Source organism: Nicotiana attenuata, unplaced genomic scaffold (assembly GCF_001879085.1).
Source record: "Nicotiana attenuata strain UT unplaced genomic scaffold, NIATTr2, whole genome shotgun sequence".
Lineage (NCBI taxonomy): Eukaryota > Viridiplantae > Streptophyta > Magnoliopsida > Solanales > Solanaceae > Nicotiana > Nicotiana attenuata.
The window spans coordinates 551327-564235 of record NW_017670479.1 but is presented as its reverse complement, the minus strand read 5'-3'; the positions used below and the strand labels follow the sequence as shown (position 1 = coordinate 564235).

Here is a 12909-nt window from a genome sequence, read left to right as displayed (position 1 = left end):
GCTACCTTATACCTCTCCATGCACGCTCGCCTCTCCTCCTCACCTATGCTCCCTACTAACTTCAGGTACGCCGCCTTCTTCGCTTCTACTTTACCTTGGACCACTTCATTCCACCACCAGTCTCCTTTCTGCCCACCAGTGACGCCCGTCGAGACCCCTAACACCTCTCTCACACCCTCCCTTATACAATCTGCTATCACCGACCACATTGTGCTTGCATCACCACTGCTCCTCCAAGCTCCCATAGCTCATAGCCTCCCCTCCAACTCTTGGGCTTTATCCTTAGTTAAGGCTCCCCACCTGATTCTCGGTCTTCTTCGAGCAGACATTTTCCTCCTCTTTAGCATAATACCAACGTCCATCACCAAGAACTTATGTTGCATCGCGGGTATCTCACCTTTAATCACCTTGCAATCCTTGCACAGCACTCTATCACACCTCCTGAGGAGTAGATAGTCAATCTGGGTCTTCGCCACCACATTTTGAAAAGTAACCAAATGCTCATCCCACTTCGGAAAGCTAGAGTTCGCAATCATCAACCCTAAAGCCTCAGTGAAGTCTAACAACAAGGTAGCTCCTCCGTTCATTTCACCAAAATTGAAGCCTCCATGCACCTCGCCATAACCACCTACAATTGACCCAATATGACCATTGAAATCCCCTCCTCTGAATAGCTTTTCAGCAGGCGGAACCTGGCGCACAGTCTCATCTAACCCCTCATAGAAGCGTCGTTTAACCTCCTTATCTAGGCTTGCATGCGACGCATAGGAGCTAACGACGTTTAGGTTGTACTCTCCAACCACCAACTTAATAATCATCAATCTATCATTCACTCGTCTAACCTAGACCCTTCTCTTCTGGAGGATCTTCGCCAATTTTTTAGACTTACCCGTCATTCTACCTACATTCCATGACCTAATTCTCAAACCTATAAAAACCCTTGTTCCTTTTACATCCCTTGCCTCCTGACCCTGCCCTACCGCCTGCCTCACCCCCTAGCCCACCCCCCGCTCCCCCAACAACATGACCTCTCTCAACCATCCTAGACCATAGCCACTAGATCTACGGTAGACTAAGGGGAATCACTAACCCATACAATGAAACAGACCAAACTAGAAGAAGACAAGTTGCAACTAGAGGCACACTAGTACGGTGAATAAATGATACGTTGGAATTTTCCAACTTATCTCCTCTTGATACTTAGGCTTTTGTATAATTTTGTTGAGAAACTAAGGCATTTTCTGAGTTTTATTGGCATATTTCAGGTATCAAGTGATTTAGAGAAGATACGGAAGAAAACAAGTCAAAATATGTTAAATTGAGAAAAATGGACTGCTACCAGAATATGCTCTTCGCAATCGCGAACTATCAAATGCGATCGTAGTGGTCCTGGAAAATATGTATCGCGAACGGAGGGCCAATTCTGCCAACACGAAGAAGAAGCTGGTCAGTGGTTCTCAGGTGTTCTACGCGAACTCGTGATCCGATTTGCGATCGCTATGCTTTGCATCAGTACTCTACACGAACACAAGCTTGTTTACGCGATCGCGATTCACAAAAGCTAGGTAAAAATCTGGGTTGTTTTGGCATTTCACATTTTTTACCCCAAAACCATTTAATACACGACCTAGAAAATCTTTGGCATATCTTTTGGCTTATTTTCATCCCTAAGACTAGAGAGAAAAAGTTTGCAATCTAGGGTTCTTGCACATACACTTGGGTTTTGAAGATTTCAAGATTTTGGTAAAGCATTTCCTACTCATTTGTACTCATTTCTTTATTTCCTTACTTTGTATTGAATATCTAAGTGTGTAGTATTTATTTCAACATTTGAATCTTGTTTATGGGAATATTCATGTTTAAAGTGTGGATTAAATATCTTATTCTGCTTATGTATTGAATGATTTTTATCTTTTATAAAGTGAGATATTGTTTCTTTAATTATTCTCGTTCTTTAATGTTTCCAAATGGATTAGCTAACCCTACGAATTGCCCATTAACTTCAAATTAATTTTGGGAAAGATTAATTGGGGTTTGGAAAGATTAATTAACAAGAACATGAGGCTTTAACCCTCATTTTATAGATTCTACCTAGAGATAGGATTGACTTACTTGTAGCCATATCCATGTGTGCTTAATCTCTTAATTGTTTTAGGGATAATTCAATTAGGAAGTCTTGTTAGTCTTTGGAAGAAGCTAATATAGAATTATTATCAGAAGCTAATTAACATAAACTCGCTCATATTTGTTAAATCGTGAAACACATTGTATCGTTACTTGAGTGTAATTCCCAATGCATCCATACTTGTATCCATTGATCATTTTACTTTCTTTCTAGGTTAGTTTACATTTTTGCATTTGGGTATAAACATTTTCTAAAAATAATTCTAAGTGTTTGGTATTGCATAACAAGTGATAATTCTCTTACATTCCTAATCACCTACATATTGTTCTCTGTGGGGTTCCACCTCGACTCATAGTTGGGTAAATTATATTGCATGGGACCGTGTCCATTTACTTTTTGGTAGTGGATTTGGACGTCATCAAAATTGGTGCCATTGTCGGGGAACAATTTGGCGTAATTTAGGTTGTTTGAGAAATAAGCGTAAGTGCTTTGGTCCAAACTTGTGAATATTTGTGCAATTACTTTTCTTACCTTGGTCTATTTTTCTTGTTTGTTTCTTGCTTATTTTCTTAGTTTTGAAAAATGGCATCATATAATGAAAATTGGTCGGATGGTAGTTGCTCATACTTTGATGACCCTTGTCCTTATTGTGGAGGACCACACTCATGGCAAAATTGTTTAAATTCTCCTGGGGGTGGATTGTGTGCACAATCTCAAACCCATGAGTGGAGTATTTGTGATAAGTGTGGTCGTCAAAATGGTGCGGTATTGTGATTATTTGTCCTTCCTTTCCCCAAGCCCCCACTATGATGATTCTACTTTTTGTGATGAAAATTATGGGGATATGGAGGTGGAAGAAGTTGAGCATGGTCAAAATGGAGAGTTCAAGCTTGTGTTAGAATTCCTACTTGAAGGAGGAAACAAAGAGCAAAGTGCCTTGGAGGAGCTTTTGGAAAATAGCCTCCAAAATGATTTGGTGCTTGAAAGGTTGCACTCACAAATGGGAGAAATGCTTGAATCTTTAGAGGACCAAAAAGCCTCAAAAGTTAATGATAGCCAAGAATCTTCCTTGGAGGTTGAATCAGAAAATCCTTCCTTGGCATTTGATCAAAATCAAGAAGAACTCTCAAATGCTCAAAATGAGAAAATCATGCTCATGTTGGAGGCCATTCTTGAAAATGAAGAGAAGCACAACTTTGCACTCGAGGACTTGAAGCAAATTGACTCAAAATGATGAGAATATCCGCATTTTGGAAGATCAAATGAAAAATATTGGTTGAGGCTCACTATGACCACCAACTTGAAAGTGTGGAAAGAGGTCAAGAAGAGTCCAACTCCGAGGAAGAAAGTGAACTTTACTTTGAGGAATCAAGAATTGAACATCCCCCAACCAACTCCATGATTGTCAGTGATGCCAAGAAACATATGGAATTAGAGTCAACCGGTGTAACTGAAAATTTGGTTGAGATTGACTCTAGTCGGGGGAAAAAGAGGATGTCAGAATCAGGGAAGAATTTCAATTTGGAGGTTTGATGTCACATTCAAAGCATTTTTCAACATTGGAATTGTGTAGTGATATGGGGATTGAACTACACGAGTCAATGAGGGATTGCGAGGAGGAAAGGCGAAGACCATACATCTTATAACTTGAGGGAATAAGAAGGCAAAAATGGCATTCCTCACATGAAAGCCAAGAAGTGCAAAATGAAGAAACCAATTGGCTCGATCATCAACTAACCACCCCCTACCGCTCGTGGTCACAAGCATGATTCCATGTTGGGTGCCCAATTAATATCATCAAAGTGGCAAGAAAAGTTGTAAAGTTGATGCGCGTAGTGCCACAACGTTAAATGCGGCGCTTGGTGGGAGACAACCCGTCATTTTTCAAAACTTTTAGTCGTTTTTGAACTTTTCTTTTTTAGAATAGCTTAGTATATTGTTGTTGACTAATCTGCCAAGTTTCATATTTTTTAGAGTTAATTTGAGCAGGTCAGAGTGGTCCGGAGAGCCAAAAGCAGTAGCTGATGAAAACTGCAGAAAACTATTACACTCTGCGAACGCAGAAAATGCCGCGCTTTCGCGAAATACAAAATTTTGCTATCTCTACGCGATCGCATAGAAGGACACGTTGTCGCATCTTTTTGGTAAATTAGTTCTACGCAAACGCAGGTGTGCTCATGCGATCGTGCTTTACAGGTAAGGTCTAAGCCTTAAAACATTGGAAATAACAACGGACGCCCACTTTGCCTCAAAACCTAGTAACGGCTATTCCTATTCCTCTAACCCCTGAAATTATCTCCAATTCTCCATTCTTCAATTCCATTACAAAAGTGTCATTCATCACTCTCAGGTATGTGGATTTCTCTCCTATCTTCTGCGCCTCTGCTTAGTATGAACTCTTGAGATGCAATGGCAGAAACTCTTGAGATTTTAGGGCTTGAGTAAAAAAAAATTAAATAGAAAACTTGTTTGCTTTACATGTCTTGCTTGCTGGGTATGGTTGGTTTAGTGTGGGAGTTGTATTGTGAACAGATTTTTGGGTGAGATGTGTGCTCAACTTACTGAAAAAATGAGCAAAAACTGGTGCACACGACCTGTTCGATGGAAAGCCAAAACAAAATGTCACTGGACAGGAAGAAGACCATCGCAATCGCGATGCCTCATTCCGCGATCGCGTAGGTCTTATTCTGCTGAGAACCAAAATTGTACATCGCGATCGCGTACATCCTTCTGTGATCACGTAGCTTTATTGTAGCTGGAAATACAATTGTTCTTCGTGATCGCATGACAAGTTCTACGATCGCGATTCATTGACGCCCAGGCAGCAAAAACAATAGCCTCACAAATTTTTATTCTAAGGCATTTTGATCTCTTTCTTTGGCCTAAATACCTTCTAATACAATTTTTTAAGTGTCCATACTGATATTTATCATGTTTAATCCTTTTGTAGGTACTTTGAGCTCTAAAATGGATCCGGAAACAAATGAAAATGTTCAAGAATATGTCGAAAAAGTTGCCAAAGAGGAGTACTTTGATCGGGACGTATTCTCATCATTAAGTTGTTCCTGCCGGTACGACAAACAACTGTGTAGAAGTAAGATTAATGAAAGAGGCATTCTCTTGACCGAGCTTGAAGGTCAATGGCCCAAGTTCCATGGAAGATTAATATCAAGTGGATGGATTTTCTTTGCGGACGAGCCAAGAACAGCTAATCATGAAGTGATAAGAGAATTTTATGCAAATGTTGTAAAGACCGACTTCAAGAATGATTTGGTTATTACTGTCAGGGGTAAACAAGTTCGCTTTTATCCAGAGCTGAAAAATGCATATTACAATCTTCCTGATGCTGACAACCAGGTGTACAGGGATAGATCTAAAGACTTGGGCACACAGTGGTTTGTAGGCCATTTGCACGGTGGAAAGATGCCGAACAGGATAAAAAATCACTCAAGGATCGAGTCTTCTGAATTCACTGTCAAGGCCAAAACTTGGCTCTCCATTATCTGTGCTCGAGTCATGCCTTCATAAAATGAGACCGAGGTGCACTGGAGAAGGAAAGGGTGATTTGCGCAATCATAGACGGCATACCGGTGAATGTTGGATAGTTTACTGTTGATGAGATAGCAGAGGTTGTTGCAGAGAGGACTAAGAGTTTATCTTCCCATCCCTGATCACTCACTTATGCTATGAGATCGGGGTGGAGAAGAGGCCTGCAGAGAAGGAAAAGAACCCTGAGAATCTCATCCACCCATTGCTGAGAAAGGGAGCTGGGAATGCACAGAAGAAAAAAAAGATTGATGCAGCATCTCCCTCATTTGGCCAGTGTCCTGACACCATCATTGAGATATCCAATCCTGCCACATGTCCTTGTACTGCTATTGTACCACTTGATTAGGGACCTCTCACACTTAGGTATATCTCTCGCCAGATTTATGGCGTGGAGACATAGGTCCGCCAGCTTGTAGCTGGTCTACCTTCTGGACCGTCTGGAGAGGGCACATCTGCAGGTCCAGCTGGCCAAGGAAAGGTTCCAACTTTGTCAGATCTTGCTAAAGAGAAGCAAGCCATTAAAGCCAAATTAGGTAAGATTGAGCGAAGGCAGCTGAAGCAGAGAGAACATGAAAAGAAGAAAAGCAAATTTTTGACAAAGATGATGAACACCTTGCGGATGTTTTGTGGATCTTAGGACGGCGACGAGGATGACTTGGAGCTCTCAGTTCCCAGTACCTCCAGCTCAGAGTGATGCCATTCAGGGAGCACCTCTTTCATTTTAGCTTGTTTTGTTTAGTTGCATTGGGGACAATGCAACACTTTAGGTTGGGGGTGGCTCATAGATGATGGATGTATGTGGAGCATGATTATTTTTTGTGAACTTGTGTAGATTGGTAGAAATTGTAGTTTATTAGTAATATTTTGTAGTTTAATTATAGCATGTTAGCATTACCATTTTCTTGTTTAGTTTTCTTTTTTTTGGTAAATATTTCCTTTTTCTTTAGTTAGTTTAGTAGCTAGTAGTGAATAACTTTGTTATTGGGTGTAATGTTTTGTCCATAAACCAATGTGTGGCTTGTTTGGTACCAACGTAATTTAAACTTTCGCATACGTAGTTTAGATCTTTAAAATGAAAAATGATTGAAGTGATAGTCCTTGTTGTGACTATTAGGTTCTATTTTTGGCTCTTTGATTCATTAAATAGTCTTTTAGGCTATATATGATTTTCTTTGGGTTCATTAGTTTTAATTGGATTTTGGATTTATATGTCCCTCGAGTTTGCATGTGCCATGTGTGGTAAGATTTGTTGTAAATTCTTTTGCATTAGTTGTAGTCTAGAACTTGCCTGATTGGTCTTTCAATGCTAATGTTAATTATGTTTGGTTGGAGGGATGACCTTAGGCATTCTTTGTGATCTTTGAAAAAGCCTCTATAGCCTTTCAAGCCTACCATTGCATAAATATCATCACTAGTTTACCCCATTTGAGCCTTTAACCTTTTCTTTGGCCACCTCATTACAAACCTTTACCCTTTTGTGAAATAATTCCCTCTTTTGAACTCATCCCTCCTTGAATATTGAGAATGAGGCTAAAAGCCTAAGTTGGGGGTGTTGGTATCAAGTTCGAAATTGGTAAGGTTGTACATTGAGTGTAGCTTTATATACCTCAAAGTGTTCATATGAAATTACTCAAGCTCCAAAAGAAAATAGCTATATAAAAGAGAGAGAGAGAGAGAGAGAGAGAGAGAGAGAGAGAGAGAGAGAGAGAGTGTGTGTGTGTGTGTATATATATATATATATGGAGTCTTGAGAAAATTAGAGGTACTTTTAAAGTAGTTCTATGTTGGTAACTAGATGCCAATAAGGGCTACGTGATTTAAAAAGAAGCAAAGTGCAAAAAGAAAGACAAATGTGAGTAGTGTTTAAGAAGGGTGTAGTCACTTGTATCCCAAATTCTTGTCCAACCCTTCCCTAAACCTACATTACAAGATCAAAAACTCCTTATGGGATCTCCAACCGAATGTCCTTGAATAGGCGGCAAATTAAAATAAGGGCAAGCCTATGGCACTACTTTTGTGCATTGAATATCTTTGTGAGAGTGAGAGTTAATTCTTTCCATTTGATATCCCATGTTTTTTAAATTACAATTAATAAGTTGGGATTCACTCTTAAGTGTGAGGGCACATGAAAAGTTTTAGTTGTGAACTTAATCCAATCTCCAATTGGGAGGAATGAACGAAAGAAAATTGTTTGTGATAATGAGGCAAATTTTGAAGCTTTAGTGTCATGACTCGGTTGCCACTTTAATTAATGTGGTGCTCGAGCACTTGAATTGAAATGAAATTTGTGAAAAGTTGGTGACTCGTATGCTTTAGATTAATGGTCGGTACCAACCAAAGTTCCTAGATTGTGTTGAATTTGAACATTTTTGACTTGAAATGATGCTTGGTATGACATTGACCTTAATTGATGATTTTATTGAAGGATGTTCTTAGTTTTTGAATTGCTTGAGGACAAGTAATAGTTTAAGTTTGGGGGTTTGATAAGTTGGTATTTTGCCAACTTATATCCTCTTGATACTTAGGCTTTTGTATAATTTTGTTTAGAAACTAAGGCATTTTTGAGTTTATTGGCATATTTCAGGTATCAAGTGATTTAGAGAAGATACGGAAGAAAACAAGTCAAAATGTGTTAAATTGAGAAAAATGGACTGCTGCCAGAATATGCTCTTCGTGTTCGCGAACTATCAAATGCGATCATAGTGGTCCAAGAAATTTTGTATCGCGAACGTAGGTCCAATTCTGCGAACGCGAAGAAGAAGCTGGTCAGTGGTTCTCAGATGTTCTATGCGAACACGTGATCTGATTTGCGATCGCTAAGCTTTGCATTAGTACTCTACGCGAACGCAGGCCTATTTACGTGATCGCGATTACCAAAAACTAGGCAGAAATCGGGGCAATTTTAGCATTTCACGTTTTTGAACCCAAAACCATTTAATACACGACCTAGCAAATCTTTGGCATATCTTTTGGCTTAGTTTCAGTCCTAAGACTAGAGAGAACAAGTTTGGAAGCTAGGGTTCTTGCACATACACTTGGGTTTTGAAGATTTGAAGCTTTTGGTTAGAATTTCTTACTCATTTGTACTCATTTCTTCATTTCCTTGCTTTGTATTGAATATCTAAGTGTGTAGAATTTATTTCAACACTTGAATCTTGTTTATGGGAATATTCATATTTAGAGTGTGGATTAAATATCTTGTTGTACTTATGTATTTCATGATTTTTATCTTTAATGAATTGAGTTTTTGTTTCTTTAATTAATCTTGTTCTTTAATATTTTCAAAGGGATTAGCTAACCCTAGGACTCGCCCATTAACTTCAAATTTATTTTGGGAAAGATTACTTGAGGTTGGGAAAGATTAATTAATAAGAACTTGAGGCTTTAACCCTCATTTTATAGATTCTACCTAGGGATAGGATTGACTTACTTGTAGACATATCCGGGTATGTTTAATCTCTTAATTGTTTTAGGGATAATTCAATTAGGAAGTCTTCTTCGTCTTTGGAATAAGCTAATATAGAATTATTACCCGAGGCTATTTAACATAAACTCGCTATATTTGTTAAATCATGAAATACATTGGATCGTTACTTGAGTGTAATTCCCAATGCATCCATACATGTAGCCATTGATAATTTTACTTGCTTTCTAGGTTAGTTTACATTTTTGCTTTTAGGTATAAACATTTTCTAAACACAATTCTAACTGTTTGGCATGGCATAAAAAGTAATAGTTCTCTTACATTCCGAATCGCCTACATATTGTTATCTGTGGGATTCGACCCCGACTCATAGATGGATAAATTATATTGCATGCGACCATGTCCATTTACTTATTAGTAGTGGATTTGGACGTCATCAACAAACTAATATGAACTAAGATTGTAGCAATTTAACTAACACAACAAAGGGAAATAGGAAAATGGGAGGTACCAACTCCCGCGAGTAGAAACTAGGAATTGTCTTGGTATATACGACGATGTTGCGGCCACCTAGCACGTTCGCGTCCCACTCCCGCCGCCCCTTGCTGACACTTGCTCGGGTTGTCCTTTTATGTTTGCACATGCACATCCCGTTCGCCGTTATTAATCACAGGCCCTAACCTGAAATATACACAAAACACCACGAAGCCAAACAAAGGAGGGAGGGGTTGTCACCGCTACCACAGGTGAGGCCCCACCCATAGCAAAGGAGCGCAAAACATGATGGAATAAGACCTTAAGTTGATTTAAAAAATGTAAGATAAAAATGATCAAAATGAATCGTAAATAATAAGAGAAAAAAAAGATGAAAAGGGAGTAGATCTGTAAAATTAAGAGATGAATCGTGAAAGAAAAAAAAAATCAGATCGAGCACTAAAAAGGGTCAAATTTGTAGAAAAATAAGCAAGAATCAGATCAAACAGCAGGAATTAAAGGACCAACAAATCGACAAGATGAAGTAAAATCTGATTTTCTAAGCCAGGAATGAAACAATTGAAAATTGATCTTTACTCCAAATTAACAATGACGAAAGGGTAATTTTGCTGAGTAGCAAGAACAACAAAAAGATTTGCCGAAGATAAAAGATAAACGAGAAGAAAGACGAAGACAAAAAAGTTAGGGTTTTTAAGCCAAACCTCTTTCCCGAAAAGCAAACAACAACTGGGAAACAAATTAAAAAAATAAACTAAGAAAAGAGAAAGAAAAAAATATTAATTTTGAGAATTGGCTCAAAACTGTCTTTAAAAGCAACAGGTGAGGAAGCTTTGCGGGGGAAATTGGGTGTAAAAGAAATCTTCTAAATGAATCGCTTAAAGCAAACGTTTTCACCTGAAAGTGAAGGAATAATCTCAGATTTCAGCCAAGAAATATCATCCACCATCTTAGGTGTGGCAGCTAGTTGTCGTCGTCGGCGCCAGTAGGATTCCGGCAGAAGATCAAAATGGGTGTAAAAGAAATTGTTACACCGGTATTTATTACCCTCTAAATAGAACGAGTAAAAAAAACAGAGAATGAAACAACAAATCAATAAGAGATTCAAATAGCAACAAAGTGTCATATTAGGGGAAAGGTAACTTTCAAGCAGGTTCGATATTTTAATTTGGGAGACCTTTAGCACCGATACACCCTCGTGTTTTAGCACGGAGTCCGATCTCTGTCCGATCGGCTAAGTCGTCTCACCGCGAGACATCCACTTAACAATACCACCATGTGCGCAGCATGGCATCCGATCTCAGCCCGATCGGCTAATCCGTCTCACCACAATGTCGTGTGGGTTGACATCATATCTTGCTAGCAATAATCTCATACCATTCAAGGAGATACATCTCAACACATCAATATCATCCCATATAAGGGGAAACAACCTTATCAAATTAACACATGTATTTACTCCTTAATCACTCCTACATCGGCACGTGTAGTTTCGGGGTTAGGTTGTTTTGACCTAACCTTCCTCGATGACTAAACGGTACTCCCAAAGCATTTATTGTTTAAAGGGATTTACCACATATTTCATGTTCTTTCACATATCATTCATTTCATTGGCACCAATGGTCGTGACATAATATCTTTCATGGCACGTTGGCCGCACATCATATGTCATGTCCTTTTATTTCACTTTCAAATATCATCATGGATAATTAGCAACAAGGCTTTTCAAATTAAGACTTTTAACACACATTTGAGTAGTTTAGGGTCTTAGGCACATTAGATTTCTTACACAATTTGACATGATAGCTTTCATTAAAATCACATTTTTAAACGATAAACGGTCCACAAAAGAGGAAATGATAGCTGAAAATGCATAGGTGCGGACATTTTACCGCAAAAGCGAAAATCCCTGTGTATAAAAAAATCAAACTGCGTTCTTTTGGTATTTTGAGCATATCTTGAGTTCTAAAGCTCCGATTGAGGTGATTTTTGCAGTGTTCCTCTCGTCTTTTTATGGGGTTCAGTATCTAACTAAAATTTTTGTATTTTAAGATGATCACAGAAGTTCATTTGTGAATTAGTTCATATTTTGATTGGAGAATTGGGGATTTTTATCAAAAAAATTTCTAAAGTGAGTAATTGAGTTTTGAACATCGATTCAAAGTCGGAATTTGATGAAATTAGTATGGTTGGACTCATAATTTAATGGGTTGTCGGATTTTGTGAGTTTTGTCGGGTTCCGAGGTACACGCCCGGGTTGGGCTTTTTTGCCGATTTTGGGATTTTGATTAAAGATTCAACCTTTTTCGATTGGGATTGGTTCCTTTAGCATTGTTTTATGTATTTGAGTTGTTTTTGGTTATTTCGAGCCGTTGGGAGTTCAAAACGCGCGAGATGACATTTTTGGAGCATCGCTTGGCTTGCTCAGTATTGGAATTGGCTTATTCGAGGTAAGTAACTCTTCTAAACTTAGTGATGAGGGTATGAAACCCCGAATTATGTGCTATGTGATTGGTGTTGAGGTGACACACATGTTAGGTGATGGGCGTGTGGGCATGCATCGTGTGAATTGTGAATCTGTTACTTCTGTGGTACTGTGTAGTTACCTGACCTTACCTGTAATCATGAAATTTCTACGTACTTGAGCTATTGAGCTGTGATCCATGTTAGACACCATGATTAGGCTACATGTTTATCTTGTTGATATCCACTGAGGTCATTTCTGCTATTGAGTTATCTGCTTTCTTTGTTTTATATACTCAGTCATACGCATTCATATGCATTTCATATCTCAGCCTCTGCTGTTATTTATTGATACATCACATCATCATATTCGGGCTAGTTTCATGACATTGCGAGCCTGAGAGAGAGAGAGAGAGAGAGATGGGATAGACTGATGACTAAGTGAGGTCAAGAGCCTGATTGTGAGGATATTGATACTATAACACGTGAGTTGTCCGTGTGGATTCTAATATTGATATTATGGCACGTGAGTTGTCCATGCAGATTATGGTGCTTGGGCTGTAGGAGCCCCTCCGGAGTCTGTACACACCCCCAATGAGCGCGGTTGATTATATTAAGGGATGGATCTTCCATGGATATGGATCTCGTCCGCAGCATATATATACCTGGAGATGGATCTTCTCCATGGGGTCGGATTAGCCTTACTCGGTACTGAGTGACTGATGGTCAGTGATGTATATATTTTGGGATGGATCTTCCCTGGGCCAAATGGGCCATATACAGTACCGAGTGGTGGAGCGTGATGAGTGGAAATTGTGAGACAATGAGATTGAGTAATATGAGAGTGTGAGTACAT

The 12909-nt window shown here is 38.9% G+C and overlaps 1 protein-coding gene across 1 annotated transcript; it reads right to left on the bottom strand.

Annotated features, from left to right (window-relative positions):
• Positions 1–248: 248 nt before the first annotated feature.
• Positions 249–818, bottom strand: LOC109240018. The gene has a single exon (XM_019406638.1). It carries the CDS (start codon positions 816–818, stop codon positions 249–251), a length of 570 nt encoding a protein of 189 aa, XP_019262183.1.
• Between the last annotated feature and the right edge of the window lie 12091 nt (positions 819–12909).

Coding starts and splice junctions, on each gene's coding strand:
- LOC109240018 (XM_019406638.1), bottom strand. CDS start 818: ATGATTATTAAGTTGGTGGTTGGAGAGTACAACCTAAACGTCGTTAGC.